We start from the raw sequence: 18470 nt of genomic DNA, 5'->3' as shown, positions 1-18470 counted from the left end.
TAGACTCGGCTGATAAGTGACAACATGCGACAACAGCCGTTTGACGAAGGTCCACAGCTCTGAAATATCTGGACACTGCACGAGTGCGTGCAGAACGGTTTCGTTGCTCTGACCGCATCTCAGGCAGGTCAGTCCGGTGGTTTTCGAACCGTGTCTGTAGATCTTCTCTCGAACTGGTAGTGTGTCTCGATAGCATTGCCAAGCCAGAGATCTCTGGAAATTATCCATAGGCCTCAGCCCGAATGTCATCTTGAAAAGGCAGGTTAGGAATTTCTCGTCGACACCCAGGTTTGTGTGTGTGTGTGTTATTTGTACTGCGTGCAGGAAAAAAATATTTTACCGACCGTCTCGTATGTATCTTTTTTTTTTTTTTTTTTTTCACAAGAGAGTTATAAGCAGGACAGAACAGAGAAATTAAATGCGTGTGTGTTCGTCATATACAGTTGTCCTGTTAGTAACACAAGTTATCATTCTGTTGAGGTTATGTAGTCCAATTGGATTGACACCATGCAGCTTTGTAACAATTGCTTATTCTTTCTTCGTCTCTTTATGCGAGTGACAGAAAATGGAGATTTTTTTTCTTTGAAAGGCAGGCGTTGTCATCGCGACAAAATGTTTTTTTTTTTTTCGTCGTCTCTGTGGTGTGTGCATACGAGTAGATGTAATCGCCTTACCTCGGTTTTCCTTTCCTCGACTGCGAGTCCGTCTTGCGGTATCAAACGCCGCCTGAAAATCTTTGTCTTCGATGGTGTAAGCGGCGCTGTCCTCGACGGGGCTCTGCTCTCCCTGGCGGTCCCGACTCACGGCGCACGATGCCCCCATGCTTCCGAACGTGACCTCATCTCCTGCAATCCTAACGCCACCAAGACGGTTGATGGTGTCCATCCCCAACACGACATCAACCCCATCTATCACATAGTCGATCACGGTCACCCGTAGCCTCAGCGCCGCGCTCGGTAACGCTATCTCCAGACTGGAGCTGCCCCTGCAACGGATCTCTCTACCGTCGAACACTCAGACGCTACTCGTCGCATCCCATTTCTTCGCCACCCTTGGCGTCACGAGGGTAGTCGTGCAACCCGTGTCCACGAGGGCCTTGAACTTCTTCCCCTCGACCTCGACTCCAACCACGGGCAGCGCTTCCACAAGCGCCTCTACTTGGTTGCGGGGAAAGTTTGAGAGGCAGCAACTTCCCCACGGTCGTTTCCCTGGTCGCAATCACGGGCGATGTGCCCAGTCTTCCTGCATCAATAGCAGACGGGCCCCGATTCGGCGCATTCCCTCGCCTTGTGCGGCCCCTGACATTTGAAACACCGGCCCGAGAACGGCTGCTGTCGTTGCTCGGTAGGCTTCCTCACGCCGCTCTCAGGCTGTCGTCTGCCGGAACGTGCCTCTGTCGCCGCTATCGCTATCGGCTTCCTTCCGACGTGCTGTGTCAACACGCGAGCTTGCGCTACTAGCTCGCTGAGCGCCATCTTCCTCCCGCCAGGCAACTGCTGTAATCGGATCCCTACGTCGTCGGGGAATCCATTTACAAACGCCAGCCGCGCCGCTCTGTCCAGGCCTTCTCCCGTAAACCCAGCCAGCGTGGCCAGTCTTCGCACTGCCGCCGCGTATTCATCCACCTGTTCTCCCCCCCCCCATCTAATCGTTCCTAGTTTTACGAAGGCAGCGTACTCGCTCTCCGTATATGCCTCTCTCAGCCTCCATTCGACGTTCTCTGCACTTAATCTTTCTTCCTCGTCCATTTCTAGGTAGAGGGTCAGGGCGCTCCCTTCCAAGTACAGAGCCATGAGACTCGCCACATCACTTATTCCTTGCAGCTTGGCAACGAGCCTAATTTTTCGTATCCAAGCCATCACATCTCCTTCGCCATTAAAAGGCCTGATCACATCGCTGGCGATCCTAATCTTGGTGGCTGCCATCGCGGCGAATTTCTGTACGTGGTGCCGAAATAGCTTGTGGTGTGTGCGTACGAGTAGATGTAATCGCCTTACCTCGGTTTTCCTTTCCTCGACTGCGAGTCCGTCTTGCGGTATCCAATCCTTGAAGCTTGCCCCGACCCAAAGTACACCAGGTATAGCAGCTGCTTCTCCCAAAACTTCCCAAACCTAGACCGTCGCTTAACACATCTTGTCCTGACCGCAGCCCCGTTCGAAAAGGGCACGAATGCCGATCGAGGCTCCCTCTGCCCTTTTTCCCTTTCCGGTCAACTTGCCCTTCCGGTCAGCCTCCCCAGACACTGACGTCATACCACAGTCTCTTCATTTTTTACGAGTTGTGCGATGATAATTCCGTGTTCTGTACTAGGGGTCACTAGTGTAAAGGTTTGATAGTTGTCATAGAGACTTTAGTCTCTCTCTATCACCTTTCAACAGCATTATAAATTGAAGAGACATTAGATCAATTAACAATATAATAAAAAGGTTTTTATTTATTATGATGCTTGGTTTCTCAATTCCTGTCATTCAGCTTAGCAGCCGCTGATTAAATTGTAGTTGGTAATGGAAGGTTAAGGGCTTCCTTGATGCCTGCCAGAGAACAGTGTAAAAGTGCTTCGTGGAGGAGTGAGGTGTTGTTACGTAGAAGGTCTCAGCTCAACTCGCCTAACAAAGTGAAACCACTGTTTAAGTACGAGTTTTACTACGCATACGCAACTCGAGGAGCTTCCGGCAGTGAAGTCCCCTGCGCATGCGCAGAATAGTACTTCCTCAATGGCGGCTATAGTTTTGCGCCACTACAGACTGTTGTTTTGGCTGTGCAGACTTAATCATGAGTGGAATATATATATACCATATATTATATATTATAACATTTATTTCAGTTAGCTATTATACATTTTATTACATTAATTTAAGAGAATAATTATTTAATAAATAATTAATTAAATTAAATTAAGAAAATATGACGTACACTATAGTGATAATTTAATAAACTTGTATAATTTTAATTTATAAATACCTTGTAAGATACTCCTCCAGCTGTTTATGGCTGGCCAAGATCATCCTGCCCAGGGTGCCACTGGACATCAACGTCTTGCTGGGGTTCAGTGTCTTGATCAGGCAGTGGTAGCATGTTGTCGACAAACAGGTCTACAATCCTTCTGTCCACCATAGACTAATGGACATTAGTACCAGCAGTTTAGGCAAATGCCTCTCCAATGCTGGACTGGTATACTTTCTTTGCACATGGCTGCGACAACTGGCTACTGGCACTGTTACCAGAAAATTGCCTGTGTTTCCCACAGGAAGAGCCAGCTTTGATCCTCTTCTCAAACTGGATGGCATGCACTGGGAGTTTCCTCTTAACATGTGACTTCAAGTTGTAGGGCTTACTGCTTGTCCCTTGATGGTGGTCTTCTTGGGCTGGCACATGACACACCAGAAGTACAGAATTTTGGCGTTCCTCTTATCCCTTGACGTAAGGACAAAGTAGTCCTCCAGGTGGGGCCACAGATTCTGAGACTCCTGGCTCTCAACCTGAGGACCTCTGCCTCACCCACAGCTATTGCACACTCCTCAACAGACCCTTCAGTCTCAGGCTGAACAAAAACATCTTCACCTTCCATAATGGTAAAGTGATAACTTGATAAACTGATAAAGTACACTGCTGTCGTTGACACTGTAAGATTGTAATGTGACAATGTCATAAGTGAACACAACTCAAAACTGCAGAATTAGACAATACTACTTAGCTAGCTGCTGCTGCTGCTGCTGCATTGGCCAATCACGTCTTGTCACATATACACATAGTCAGCCAATAGCATGCCTGACAGACTCTTTGAGACACGCCCACAACAAACAAGAACAAATGTATGAATTTTGTTAGCAGACTTAAAGTCAGAGGAACTAACTTTAGTGGAAGCTAATTGGTCCATTAATCTGCTAAATGAATAGTTAGCTTCACTAATTATCTGTTAGCAGATTAGCCCACCAATGCTTCTCATGCATCTATCTTGGACCACCAGCAAATGAAGACGGAAGAATCACTATTTGTCCTGCATTGTGAGCATGTCCATCATTTTGTATTGCATCTCTGTGATGGATGTAGTCCTCAGCTCAGATTTTTTTATTCAACTTGATAAAAAGAAGGCTTTCAGATTCAATTTTGGCATACATGCCAACAAAGAACTGATTTAACAATTAACCAAATCTGAGCAGATGGTTAAAGTTGTTTTGCCTCAACATGATTTTGTATGCATAAAAGTCCTGAGCATATATCTTCTTGTTTGTCTGCAATCCAGTGTTTGGGTCAGTTTGCTTTTAGAGTAAGTGGTACCTATCTGTTCCTTGCCAAAAAAATCAGTGGATACTGCAGAGCATCATAGGATCTGTGAATCTCTGCAACCTTTTGAAGTGTTCCATCCTGTTTCTGGAGAACTATGTCCCTGTTTTTGTCAAAGTCTTACCCAACAATGTGAATGGTGACTTCATGAAGTACATTTGGAGAAACTGCTTGGGTTCATTTGGAAGTGGCCAAAGAGATCCAATCCTGCGATAAACTTGGCCCTGAATTCTGCAGTTTGTTTTCCATTCAGGCAGAGTAGCATCCTTGGCTCCAAATAAAGTCATTGCAAAACAGTTGTTGTAACTTCTGATGTGATGATTCAGCTGAGTTCCTATCTAGAAGTGATAACAATGGCTCTGGAGGAACTGATAGATCTCCCAGGTGTATTTTGCCTTTACTGCAGTACATTCCTTCAGATTCATTTTTTCAATTTGAGGACATTGCAGTGCTCACACTGAATGGTCATTGATCCAATAGATATTTTGAGATGAGCTGAATAGTCACTGTCACAGTTGTACTGAAAAGCCAGCTTGGACAGGCTCAAAACAGAAGCTCCACTCCTATCTGGAATGTCTTTGATCAGGTATTTCTAAAGATCTTGCTCTTCTATGATTTGCAGCGTCTGCCTCTCTTTTTGATAAAGCCTGACCTTCATCTCCTGCAGCTCTAGAATTTCTCTTCCTTATGTGCATCGGCTTCTCTCCTTGACAAACTTTTACTGTCATCTGCAGCCCTTGACATCTTCCTTGCTGCATCTACTTCTCTCTTTGCTTGTGGTCTTTGTGCTTTTCCAAGGCATTTCTATCATAAGAAGAAATAAAGTTAAATTCCTCAATTCACTCTATGGAACTTCAAAACTTCACTTTAACTCAGGCTAAAAGTCCAATCTGGTCAAAAGTCTGATCTGGCCGAAAGTCCAATCCAAGCTGAAAGACTGATTTGGGCAGAAGTTCAGTTCGGGATAAAAACTAGAGTTCTTCAATATTTCCTTTTTGAGTGCTTCAATTCACAAACTCTGTTGAACTTCAAAGTCTCACGAACACGAAACCTCTCATTCTAACTTGGATCTAGTTTTAAGTGAACTGAATTGAAAATATTTTTTAAAGTCACAAAGTTTTGGTATTACTTTCTGTGGTGTGATGGAGGAAAAAGACAAGAAGCAAAAGGACAGAATGAAACGTTGGACCTTACCTTGTCGACCGCAGCGGAGTAAACAATCGCTCTTGATCAAAACACGTCTTTCTCGTAAGCTGTCTGTTTTCTGACTGCCCCCACGTGCTGGCCTTCGACAGCGTGTGGCCAACTTCCGGTCTGGCCCTTCCAGTCTGGCTTCACTTCTGTTTGCCTCATCTCTCTCCACCAACAACACACAGCTCATCACAGCCCATAACACCACACTTTCAATTCAGTTTAAATGTAAAACTTGTAAGTTCATAAATTTTTGGAGTTCTTTTAAAATTTGAATTTTCAACTGTTAGCATGTAACAAATCTTCATTCTGACCTGATCCCAATGGTGGATGTTCAAGAACCAATTGAAGAATAGATTTTCAATCTCAGGATCATGCAGATTCCAAAAAGGTATAATATGTCTATGTAGAGCAAATATAGACTGAGATAAAGGGGTCCCGGATGGAGGGATAGACAAGAATTTTGTGTTTATTAATGTTAGTGTTGCATGTTCACTCATGGAAATAATACAAGAAATGAACTTCAAAAATAACAGTTAGACTTTATTCCTCTGTTAAATAAAACGTCGTGAATTCTGGTGGTTGTATAGTTTGTCCCTCGTTTGGATAATCCAGCTCAGACTGTCATTGATTATATATGCTCCATTATATTAATTTTGTTCTGGTGAATAATAGCAGGAAAATAATATGACTCACCTTCATGAAAATCCTCATAGGTAATTTGTTACTCCAAAGCACATACAGATTAGTTGTTTGAGAATGTATTACACACAATGTGATTGGATCTTTGATCCATGTCCTGTGCAATACTCAACCAATCAAAGTACAGGACTCAACCAATGTTCAAAACTCACATGATAAGTAAGATGACCAATCATTACAGACTTAACGTGCTGAGCCTATAAAAGGCTTTGTGAGTCGATTGCTCCTCGTTTTCATTTCTTTCTTCATTTGTGCTTCCTCGTTTAGAGGTCACATCTTATAGTTGGTGGAGGTTTTTTGTCATAGTCATTTGTCCTCCTCATTTCCTCTGATGTTCTGCCATGTTGGTCTGACTTCTGCATGCTATTACCAAGATCCATAGTCTTTGTAGCACAGGTTGGGTTATATAGTTCTTTGACACAGGCTTAGAAATTTTTAAGGTCCTTGGCATCTGCATATCTTTAGAGCTGAGTAACCTTTTCTATCCACTAGTTGGTTTCAATCTCTCTGGTTCTGATTTGACAGACCCATTTGAAATCTTGAAAGTGTTTCCTCTCTTTCGTTTGAGATGCTCATCTATCCCTTGTTGTTCAAGGGGTAGATGAGCACATCTTTTAACAGTGATGAATTTTGAGATTTTTTTCATTGTTTTTGTTGAACCAATCCTGGCTCTTTCTTTCTGTGAAGCCAGTGGTGTTCTCTGCAGCTTCTTGGATGATGTTTCAAGTTGTTGTCCACTCATCATTGATGTCCTTCATTTCCAATAACTGTTTGCCAGCTGGTCTTTGATGCATCCTTTGAATTTTTCAATTTGGTCTTTAAGTTTTGGTGTATGAAACTTTCTTCTTGATTGACACTTTAAGTGGACAGGCGATTAACACCAAAGAGAAATTTGGAGTCAGCTGATGAGGACTGTCCAACAATCATCTGCTTCTCATGATGATGTAGTCAAGGACATGCCAATACTTTGAGCATGGATGCATCCATGTAGTTTTAAATCAGTTTGGGAGCTAGAACTGTGTTGGTAATGAACACCTCATGTTCTGCACAGGTTTGTATTGCAATTTCTGGTGCCTTGTTTTCATACAGGATGTCGTTCCTTCAGTCTCTTTGACATTGAAATCACCAAGATGAGCTTGTCTGCTGACAATGAAAGGTTCAGGCAATGATTAAGGAACTGTCTTAGAATGGTAGCACTGGCCATCTCTTTTAAGACTCTTTGGGACTGGCAAGAGGAAGTTTTTTCTTGGATTCGAGACCTGGATCCACTATCTGCAACAATGTGAACTCTATTAACCCTTTCTTATCACATATCTCTTGAAATACAATGTCTTTGTTTCTATTACATTTGCAAATAATGAAGAATTTAGTAAAATGACTGAATGTTATTAAGCTGGTTTTTGAGATATAAATCAATGTGAAATTTTGATGGAAGGTTTTAATTTAAACCCCTTTAAAACAAGAGGGCAATTTCAGGTGGGTTAGTATCAAAAGCATTAAAGGTATACAAGATATTTAATTATAATAAAAAACAAGAAATGATGAAAAGATACAACAGCTTTTAATATTTTACATAATGTGAACTCAATTACAGCCAACCCAATATTCCTGGCAAAAATAAAACTTTAGACAGAGATATTGGAGACTTTTTTTTTTGTTTTAATTTTTGTTGTCTTTCATCCAGAAAATGAGGCAACACTGTTATTTACAAAATCCCTTGGTGATAAACTGTAGTTGAGAGAACGATTGCACAAAGAAAACACTTTTTGTTATTTTATAAAGGATTCACTTAATTTTTTGTTTGTTTACTGATTTTCTAAAAAAATATTTTAATTTCAAGAATCAATGTGTAAAAAAAATGATTGATTGATTGATTGTTTGGTAGGTTTGATGGCAGTTAAGTGTTTAATGGTTTCTTAGTAAACTTTTTAAAGCTTAACAATGAAACCAGAGTGAGCAAATATATTAGTTATATTAGCTATTGTTGACTAAAATTTCATGCAAAGCCAAAATTATAAACATTCAAACACATGGAATAAATGGTGGTGACTTCACTAGAGCTACAATTCAAACTTTGCCCTATATTGTTTTAGTCCAAAAATCTATGACATATTTTTTTTGAAAACTAGTTACTCCATTTTAGTAGTTATGTTCCTTGTTGCAATGATTCCTAAGTGGTTGTGTCATCTTTCCTTTGCACAGAACAGAGAGAGAAAAGGTATCACGTAATTTCAGAAACTAAAAGAAAAACTCACCTCAGTCATTGTAGAATACATTCTCTGATTTAACTTCACCAGTTTTAATATAGATTACATATACGTGTTATTCTAGACGTTAAGTAGTCTGCTAACAGATTTCACTTTTATTAAAATGCTTTACATTTATAGCTACACACACAATCCTTTTATATAGTATATACATTATTATTTCTTGTACTCTTTAAGTTACCTTTTCTTTAGTTCTTTAAACTTAATTCTTAAATTTCATGCTTTATTAAACTTAGTTACTTGAATGCTATACAGCTGGTCAACTTTCAATATTTTTTGTCCCATCACAAATACCAGGTTCTGACCTGACTTTAAAGACAGGCAGTCACAAATCTAGCAGATATCAAATTGTAATTACATGTCCCATAACTAACAGCCAGACTCCAGAAACAAAACACATTTTGTCAATGTTATAATAAAAGTATTTAAATTTTTGTCAATGTTATTGTTTTTCTTATCATAATTGGTTTTTCATTTTTTTAAATTCCTAAATGCTCTTTTAAAAACTAGGATACATGTTATACACGAGGAAGAGTAATCATTAAGTTTGATTCATGGGGTTGCTACTAGTAGCAGAATAGCTAAGCAGTCACTTATGAGTATGATTTGGTATCTTATATCACACTTTCACTAATTTATTTAGGTGACTAAGAGGGAAAACAGGCTGCCTCCAACAAGCTGGTACTCATTTTGAGCTCAATAGACTGGATCAACATTAAATGATCTGCCTTACTCAAGAAACAACATGTTGCCTGATCCTGAAATTGAACTTATATCCTTATGATTTTGAGTTCAACAACTTAACCACTAGGTCATGTTCTTCCACGGAGAGAAATATGAAGAATAAATTGTAAATTTATATCTACACAGTCTGGGTGTATGCCTGTTACACAAGTGCACGCTGGTGTGTGGACCAGATTCTGTCCCTAGTGTAAATATACGTTATTGTTTTAATGTATACTTTTCCACACTTGCATGGGTCAATGTTTATTGAGGCGATTTTCTACAATGCAGCTGCCCACCAACTCTCATCTGTTTTCAACTAAGGCAATATTTTCTCCTTGTCGGAACGTATTTTCTCACAAGACTACACACAAACAGCACTACCTGACAGTGGTGTTATTCACAATTAGTGCACAGTGTCAAGACAAGGAGACAATAAACACACACACACGAGTGAGAGAGAGACAGACAAACAGAAAAGAAAGTAGATGAGTTTTACCACTAGGAATCACTGCAAAAACTAACATGGAAATTCATGCTTAGACCTTGAATGTTCAATTCACAACTATGATAAATAAACTTTACAACAAAATTGAGGAGGTGGTACTAAAGACAAGGAGAGGATTTGTTTCCTCTTTCTTCATAATATTTTTTACAAGTCTGGAAAAAAAAATGAAATGACTTTAATAAAACATGAGGCCAACAATTATTTATCGAACAGAAATATCAGGGAATGTAGTGTTAATGATTTGTGTGTTTATGGAGATGACAGTTTGTTGAAGTGTTTAAAGGAGAGAACCTAGTTTATCTATGTTTTTGGACACATTAACAGGTCACAAATGTCAACATTTGAATTCGATTAAAAGATTCTTTAAAAAAAAAAAAAAAACTGTCAAAACGAGGTGATAAAAAGTATAAATTAGATTCAATATACAAGAGATTTAAAAAAAAAAATAAAGATGATGTTAAGCTGTTTTCTTTCTTGGTGATTTATTAATGTTTTTTGACTGGCTATAAATAGATAAGAGACTCACTAATGTCAAAATGGCATCTACTAAAACTAAATAAATAATTCAGGTGGTATTATAGAAATTATTCATCGTTAGTTTTGTCTTTGTGGTGTCAGTCATACCTGGTGTGTAGGGTCTACATTACAAACAGGTGAATGCATTATGGAGGCAGGGTCTTCTCTTCTGCTCCCTCCTTGACCAACAACTGTGAATACATGACAACCAACAGTGTTAAAATGAAAACCTCTCACTCTGGTGGTCAACCCATTTGCATTTATATATATGTATGTATATACATAGTTTAACTGTTGGTTCATGCTTCATTTTGTCTCCTTACATAAAAAAAAAATGGATGAATTAATCTGCTTATAAACAAATGGTGTTTTCTGATTAATCTCTTGAGTTGAGGTGGTGTAAGGGGAAACAAGGGGCTGTGTTCTGTACAGAGTGGGTTGTTCATCAGATGTTATACAAGATTAATGAGATAACCTGTCATACAAGATGTACCAGTTAACCAGTTATCATAAAAAGTCAACTAGTTAACACTGTACAAACCTAACCAGAATTGCAATACAAGATAAACAAGTTAACTGATCACTGTACAAGATGTACAAATTAACCAGCTGTTGTGTCGAATGAACATGTAAATCATCTTGTTATACAAAGTGAGCAGTGAATCTGACAATGAATAAACAAATTAACCAGTTAATGAGTGGAAGGTGAACCAGTATTTGTAGAATATTAACCAAACCGATTGCTGTTCCTGGTGAACAAAGTTAGTAGTTCATCTACAAACTGTTACAGGTGGATGAGAGACACTTAGCATTGATTTAATGAACTACAATAGATTGAGCAACCATTATTTGCAACAATAGGAAGCTACTGAATTTAGCAGTTGCAATAGCATATATATAATAAGTAACAAATAATGTCTCAATATATACACAGTAGGTTTGTATGTGAGTTTCTTTCTTTTGTTAAAATAAAACCCTGATACATTTTTGTGGTAGATGTGTCAAGTCAGGTTAATATTTCTATTTGTGGTGATCTTAGGCTATCAATTCCATCCCACTACTTTCACACAGTTTGGAGCTGACCATGTTTACATGTAATTTTCAGTAGAATAATTATAAAAATGGCAATTAGCACATTATGTAAGTAATTGGCAGTGTGGAACTGAACACTTGGTTCCATGGTTGTCAACCAAAACAGAGAGACACATATACATGTATTCAGTTGTTTGTTCATTTTAAGTCTATTTTCCCATGTTAGAATGGGTTGGATGAAAACTTATTAAAGAGGCATTATTTTACAATCAGATGCTCTTCTTGTTGCAAACCCTGGCCTGTTTTCAAATAAGAGATGTTTTTATCCCACATTTTCAAGAATGTGGAGTAATAGAACAATTTGTTAGCAGGGAATATCAACATAACATCAATATTTTACTCAAATGATTTCAGCCGAAAGCTAGGGATGCAAACAGTTACAGAAACACATATAATGGGTTTCCATAGTTTCCATTTACCATTTCTACTCATGAGCCACTGATTAGCCAAGATGCCATGCAGTGAGATAGAACTTGAAACCATGTCTTTACAGACCAAATTTCATATCCATGTAGCCATGCTCATATACATTACATACACACACACACACACAATACACACTCCAGTCATTTCTTACATAGGTGCAAGGCCTCAAACATGTGAGTAGATAGGGGTAGCCAAGTAGATCAAACTCAGGACTCAACTGGTACTTTATTTTACCAACCCTGGAAAGATGAAAGGCAAAGTCAACCTTGGTGGAATTTGAACTGAAACCATAAAGAGCCAGAACAAATACTGTAAAGTATCTTTATGTCTGCCATTCTATTGATTCTGCCAAACCCCCACTGTTTACAATATTGCATAATATTAACAATGTCCATTATCACACATTTTTCTATATACTCTGCTGGCAATGTATAAACACATCCTCACAGAGATGACAGTATGTATGTAGGTGATACTGATTGTTAGTTTGTCACTTCTGTTATTCCAACAGCAGCAGTTGATGGAAGAAGGAACATTGCGTTCAGTAAGTCTGTTCTCTACTGTTTCATTTGTTCAAGAAGCTGCAGCAACTCTGAGTATCTTTCTTTAATCTACAACAAAAACAAAGACAAAAATTTAATAAACATTTCTATCAATGGCATAAAGTTACAATTTGGGAGGTGGGGGCAAATTACTGGATTAAACTGACCCCAACTAATGAAAAGATAACTTCAGCAGGATTTGAACCCAGAATGTGAAAAGTTGAAAATATAACGCTGGACATTTTGTGTGATGCTCTAGCGCAGGGGTGGGGGAAACCCCTGCCCACAAGCACAATTGCGTCCGCTGGCTGATATACTCGTATGTACAAAATATATAAATTTTTCAATTATAAAATTTATACAACATTCATATGCCTATTTGCGACATAGGTCACGTTTCCACTACAACGTAAAACAGTTAGACTCAAACAGAAATCATGCGGTAATTGCCATTTGAATGAAAATTTTGTTTTCACTATAGAACACATATTGCTAGGTTTGTACCACCCCCTTGAGACCCAACTACACTCTAGCTGAAAAATAAAGAATACCTCATAAGTAATATAAACATCCAAAATTCAGTGGCAGCATTAATGAAAATGTTACACGTTACTTTAATGTGTTAAACTTATCTTTATTAATATATAGAGAATTGCACATAGATATATACAAGATTTACACAATTATATAGGAGTTAGAACTTGTGATCTGCCTGCCAACATTGAAAATTTTTGCCCGCTGCACTAAAAAGTTTCCCCACTCCTGCTCTAGCATTTCTACCAATTGATCTATTTCATAGTGGGCTCTAATTTAGGTGCAAAGTAAGCAATTTTGAGAGGAGGAAGTAATTTGATACCATCAATTCCAGTGGAATGAAAGGCAAAGTCAACCTCAGCAGGATTTTAATTCAGAATGTAAAGTGTTGGAAGAAATTAAGCAATGCATTTTGTCCAACACATCAATAATTCTGCCAACTCACTGCCTGAAACCAATACAATGACAATTATGATAATAATAATTATTATTATTATTATCTCAGATGTAAAGACAAGGCCCGAAATATAAGAGAAGGACATAGTTGATTAAATTTACTCCAATTTACTGATAGTTATTCAGTTAACCCCAGAGAAGTTACCACCTCTACATGGTTACTTGAGCTGGTAGAAAAGCAGCTAAATCTTCATCAAATCACATTCTATTATCTCAAAAGAACAATGATATATTAGTTAATGCAGTTCTAGGTACACAATGTTCTGAATAAAAGGTAGAATGGCTACAACTTGAACCAGTTATTTTGATTAAAAAGTTTGCTGGATCAGGACTGACCCAAGTCTAACCAAAATTTAAACATACAAAAGCACTCACTTGTTTTGGCGTTCGACCATTTATCTTACAAGAAAGTCTTTCAAATACTTGAGCATTAATTCCATCTTTCCTTACACTATCAAGAATCATCTTGTCCATCCATCTGGAGAGAAGAAAATAAAACAATAGTTTTTTTTACAACTTTGTACATCACAAGGTTCTATACACAGAAATTCAGACTGCCTCAGCCTACTTGTCATTCCACCTCTAATTCTTCCTCCATACTTTGTCCACCAAACGGTATTGCTACTTCTGTTGCCCTGGTGGTAGCAGGATTCTGTCTTCTTTTTTCATTAAACATACTAAGCCCAACATATTATTACCTTACTAATTTACTTTTCCTGTGAGGAGCAATTATGATTTTTTAATAAGAAAATTTGTAATTGCAATCTATATAATAATCCACTTGTTTGTTCGCCCATTATACTTTAGTTGTGGAGGTGAAGTAAAAATGAGAGAGAGGGAGGAGTATGAGTATAGAAGTAAAGAAGTAGAGAAAGATGTATAAGGTGAAATGTGTCACGTTGTTAGTTGAAGGGAGAGGTGAAGAGAGAGAAGTGTTAATGATGTGCTGTAGGGTGGGGAGGGAAAGAGATATGTTTAGGATACAATATTTAGCAGAGGGTGATGTTCTGGCGGGAGGGGGGGTCAAATAAAGACAGACAGAAAGAGAGAGAGAGTTAGATAGTATTTGTATTGACAGCAAGAAAATGTAGATATACACAAACAGCTGGACTGAAATGAAATGAACTGAGTTTTGTTACTAAACACTTTAGTGATGGTGAAAAGAATTCTTTTTTTTATTGAACTAAATCAATAATGTCCTACCTCTTCATTTACACTATACGCTTTAGTTTGTTAGAGAAGAGGAGAAAGTGGAGCAAGAGAGAGGAAGAGGAAATGTGAGAGTGAATGAGAAAGCAGATAGCCAGTCGATGCATTAGGCTGTCACTCATGGTTAATGGAAGTAAGAGGTAAAGAGAAAAGAGAAATATTAAAGACATGAAGAGGGGAATTATATGGCTAAAAAGTTTGTTGAAGAGAAAGAGAGAAATATAAAGTGCTCAGTCACAATATATTATTGTGACTAGAAGTGAAATAACTTATGAAAATAAAAATGCAGATCATCCATTCTTTCTTAAATAGCTTCTCTTAATCTTTTTCGTTCTGTGGAATTTTTACATCTCCCACTAGTAGTATTTATAATGTGGGAATGGAAAGAGAAATATTAAATTAAATACAATACACGAGCGCAGATGCTTCTTTCAGTTTTCATCTACCAAATCCACTCACAATGCTTTGGTCAGACCAGGGCTACAGTAGAATATGCCACAAAGTGGGACTGAATCAAACAGCAAGAGTTTAGGAAGTAAACTTAACCACACCTACATCTTATAAAAGCAGTGAAGAGTACTCACTTTGTCCATCTGTTAGAAGTATTGGTTCCTTCTGAAAATAATTGGTTCGAGATGGCTTGTTGGTTAGCATAGTCATTTGAGTTTGGTGTTATTACTTGTAAATGTTTTTTACTAAGAACAGCCGAATTGAGCAAATTGTCAATGGCACCACGCCTCTCCACTTTAGACAACTGCCATGGCTTGCTCTTAGAGAGTAGTGTTCCATTGTGGTGATTGAAGTTAGGTATGAGGTGACTGAATGTTGGCAGTGTTATTTGGTTGAGTTGAGGTGGAACAGTGATTGTGGACAAAGGAACGACTGTCAGATTAGGGACAGGTAACTGATGGGTGACAGATGTTGAAGTAATCACAGCTGGTATTGCTGAAAGATTTCGTTGGGAAGGAAGAAGAAAATCTGTTGACATACTAGGACCAACTTCAGATACAACAGTCTGAAACAAAAATAATGGGAAGAATTAAAGTGTCAATTCTTAAAAGAGTAATTTCTAAGGCAAAAAGGCTACAGTGAGAGAGAGAGAGGTTGTGTTCAATCCCTGCTCCATTTCATCAGTTAGTTGGAATTTGTGAAATAGTCTTTTAAGAAGAATTTTGTTCTTGAAATGATAAAATTCAAAGAAATTTTGTTATATATGTTTATTTATCTTGTTATTTGAGTTGTCTGCATTTGTTTTATGTCCATATTTCCATGCTAGTATAGGTTCGACAACTATTATTTAGGTATTGTTTTATAACAAGCCAATTTGTTGACAGAAGAAATGACATCACTGCTTCAGCTCACAATACTCTGAGAAGCATGAATGCAAACAAAGACACACACTTAAAACAATAGACTTCTTTTAATTTCCAACAACAAAATCCACTCACAAGGCACTGGTCAGCCCAGGGCTATAGAAGACATTTGCCCAAGGTGATACACATTAAAACTCTCTCTCTCTCTCTCTCTCTCTCTATATATATATATATATATATATATATATATATATCAATCCAACTGCATGGTACCTTGGGCAAGAGTCTTCTACTATAATTTCGGGTTGACCAAACCTTGGGTGGATTTGGTAGATGGAAACTGAAGAAAACCACTGTGTGTATGGGAAGTGGAGGGTAGATGGAGGTTTGTACCCTTTTGTCTTGATATTACATGCTAGTTACAAATTTGTGTCACTATCAAACAAACAGTGTCTCTTGTTTTCAGCCCCTCGTATAAACACATCCAGCCTTGGGGGAAATATTACTTTGCTTGGAAACAACAGAGACATTGGCAAGAGGAAAGGTATCAAACTGCTGTAGAAATTCTACTTCAAAGAATTCCATATGATATGCAAACATTGTTAAGGCAATGGTAATTTTGTATATATAAACAAATTCAGTTTACTGGAATATATTGGAAGCATGTTCATATGTGTATAGGCAGAAACGGCTAAAATACGTAATAAATCGTAGACACAACTTATTAAAGTAATTAGTGAGACATCAAACAATAAAATTGCATGTATTAAACAATTTTAATTATCCTAACAAGTTACTAATGAAAATCAATCAATGAAAAAGTTCAGTAAAAGTTCCATCATAAAATGGAATGGAATGTAATGTCTGACCTTTGGTTGGTTTTGATTGACAGGAATATGAAGTAAATCTTGTAAACTATCATCTGGTTCAACACTATCCGTTGGACTCCTGCAGGCTTGTTCCCAGGCTTTAGCTAGAATATCATTGCTTGTTGGATTTGAGGCTTTAGGAACCATTTCATCAAAGTTTGAAAGCACTACAGGTTTATCCACACACACAGACTTTGCTGTATTTGGCGAACTCTCAACTTTATTATTTTCATGAGATTTCATATTCTGAGCTTCAGACATCAGTACTGCAACAGAAGAACCATTGGTGCTTGAAGACATCTCCTGCAATGTAAATATTTGTTGTGTTAAGAGAATATCAATAAATAAAAATCAACAAAGTTACATATAAGATCAATCTTAAAGAAAGAAAATGATTCATGATTTCTATATAATATATAACATTGTTACAATATAACATAATGTAACCCATAACACTTGTTATAATATCTGTCTGCCTACATTCTAATTTCAAATTAAGACATCCTTATGGATTCAATAAAAACTAGACATCTAGTGGACATCTGTGAGACCTCAACAGTTGTCTCGTCAATTATTGTCATATCAGGGTTCAAGTTATTTCTTATCAGGAGCTGCTACTCCTATAGACCAGTGCTGATACACGCCATTTGACTTAGTTTCTACAACTTGATGCCCTTCCGATCATCACTTCAATGATATACCATTGCCAACATTGTTATTTTATACTTTAATTTCAAATACTGCATTAGAATCACTCTGCTTCTTTGAATAGCTGTCTAAAACCCACTCCTATTAATATGTGGTACCAGAAAATATTTAACTATTAATAAATTCAAATTACGACAAACGTAAATAAACAAACGAAGTTTGCTTTTAGAAGCGTTGAGATGTCTTTTTTAGAAAGTTAAAGAAGTGATTTTAAATTCTCAATCGCAGAATAATGCTAATAATATAGCCTGAACAGGATAAAGTGTAGGTGGCTAGCTGTCCACAGCTAGCCACCTACACTTTTCTCTGCAAAATAGGGATAGCTTATCCTGTTCAGGCTATATTATTAGCATTATTCTGCGATTGAGAATTTAAAATCACTTCTTTAACTTTCTTAACTATTAATGTCTCAGACTGAAAGACAAACCCATATTCTAGTTCCTATATCCTTAACAAGTAAAAAAAAAACAACAAAAAACACTGGTATATGTATGTATGTATGTATGTGTATATATATATATATATATATATATATATATATATAATAGGTGCTGGCATGGTATCCACAAAATAGAGTCCAATATCTGCTAGTTTACAGAAATAAAGATAAGATTATCAAAAATATAAGGTGCTAGATGACAACAAAGAAACAAAAACAATTTGAAGAAAATAATGATTATCTGGAAGAAGATGAGCTTTGCCAAAACATCAGAACTCTCCCTACTGCAGACAAACTCCTCCTCACCGTCATACATCCATTTTCCATTCTGTTGAGCCACAGGGCCATGTCAAGCAGCAAGGCTAGCTTTGGCATAGTTTCTACAGTTGGATGCCCTTCCTAACATCAACTCCTTTACAGTATGTAGCGGACGCTGTTTCTCAGGCCACCAGTATTACTGAAGTCCCCAAGTTGCAAGGGAAATGGAAAAAAGCTCCCCATGACTAGGGTGGGGGAGGAATTATTTAGGAGGGGTATGTGGCTTTACGCCAGGTCCTGAGAAGCTGAAGCATGATAGAAAGACACATGAAGGTGTCTTGCTATTGAGGAGATACAAGGCTACTCCACATTATATAAAGGTGAGTGGAAGTATCTGGAAAGAATGTAAAAATGGTAGTGACAGGGTACCGGA

At 37.9% G+C, this 18470-nt stretch overlaps 1 protein-coding gene across 3 annotated transcripts in view; it reads right to left on the bottom strand.

Moving 5' to 3' along the window:
* Positions 1-7719: 7719 nt before the first annotated feature.
* The window catches only part of LOC106875903 (GON-4-like protein), a 78562-nt gene continuing 67811 nt past the window's right edge, over positions 7720-18470 (bottom strand). For 2 of the 3 annotated variants that reach the window (XM_089358785.1, XM_089358787.1), the window contains exons 25-28: positions 16633-16935; positions 15035-15465; positions 13617-13719; positions 7720-12320 (exon numbers count right to left, since the gene is read on the bottom strand). In XM_089358785.1, the coding sequence (XP_089214911.1) occupies positions 12267-12320; positions 13617-13719; positions 15035-15465; positions 16633-16935 (891 nt within the window). In that variant the 3' untranslated portion in view covers positions 7720-12266. The remainder of the gene's footprint in view (positions 12321-13616; positions 13720-15034; positions 15466-16632; positions 16936-18470) is intronic. The other variant, XM_089358786.1, reaches the window with a different exon arrangement.

Source organism: Octopus bimaculoides, chromosome 10 (assembly GCF_046866305.1).
Source record: "Octopus bimaculoides isolate indiv1 chromosome 10, ASM4686630v1, whole genome shotgun sequence".
Lineage (NCBI taxonomy): Eukaryota > Metazoa > Mollusca > Cephalopoda > Octopoda > Octopodidae > Octopus > Octopus bimaculoides.
This window is presented reverse-complemented; position numbering and strand designations above follow the sequence as displayed.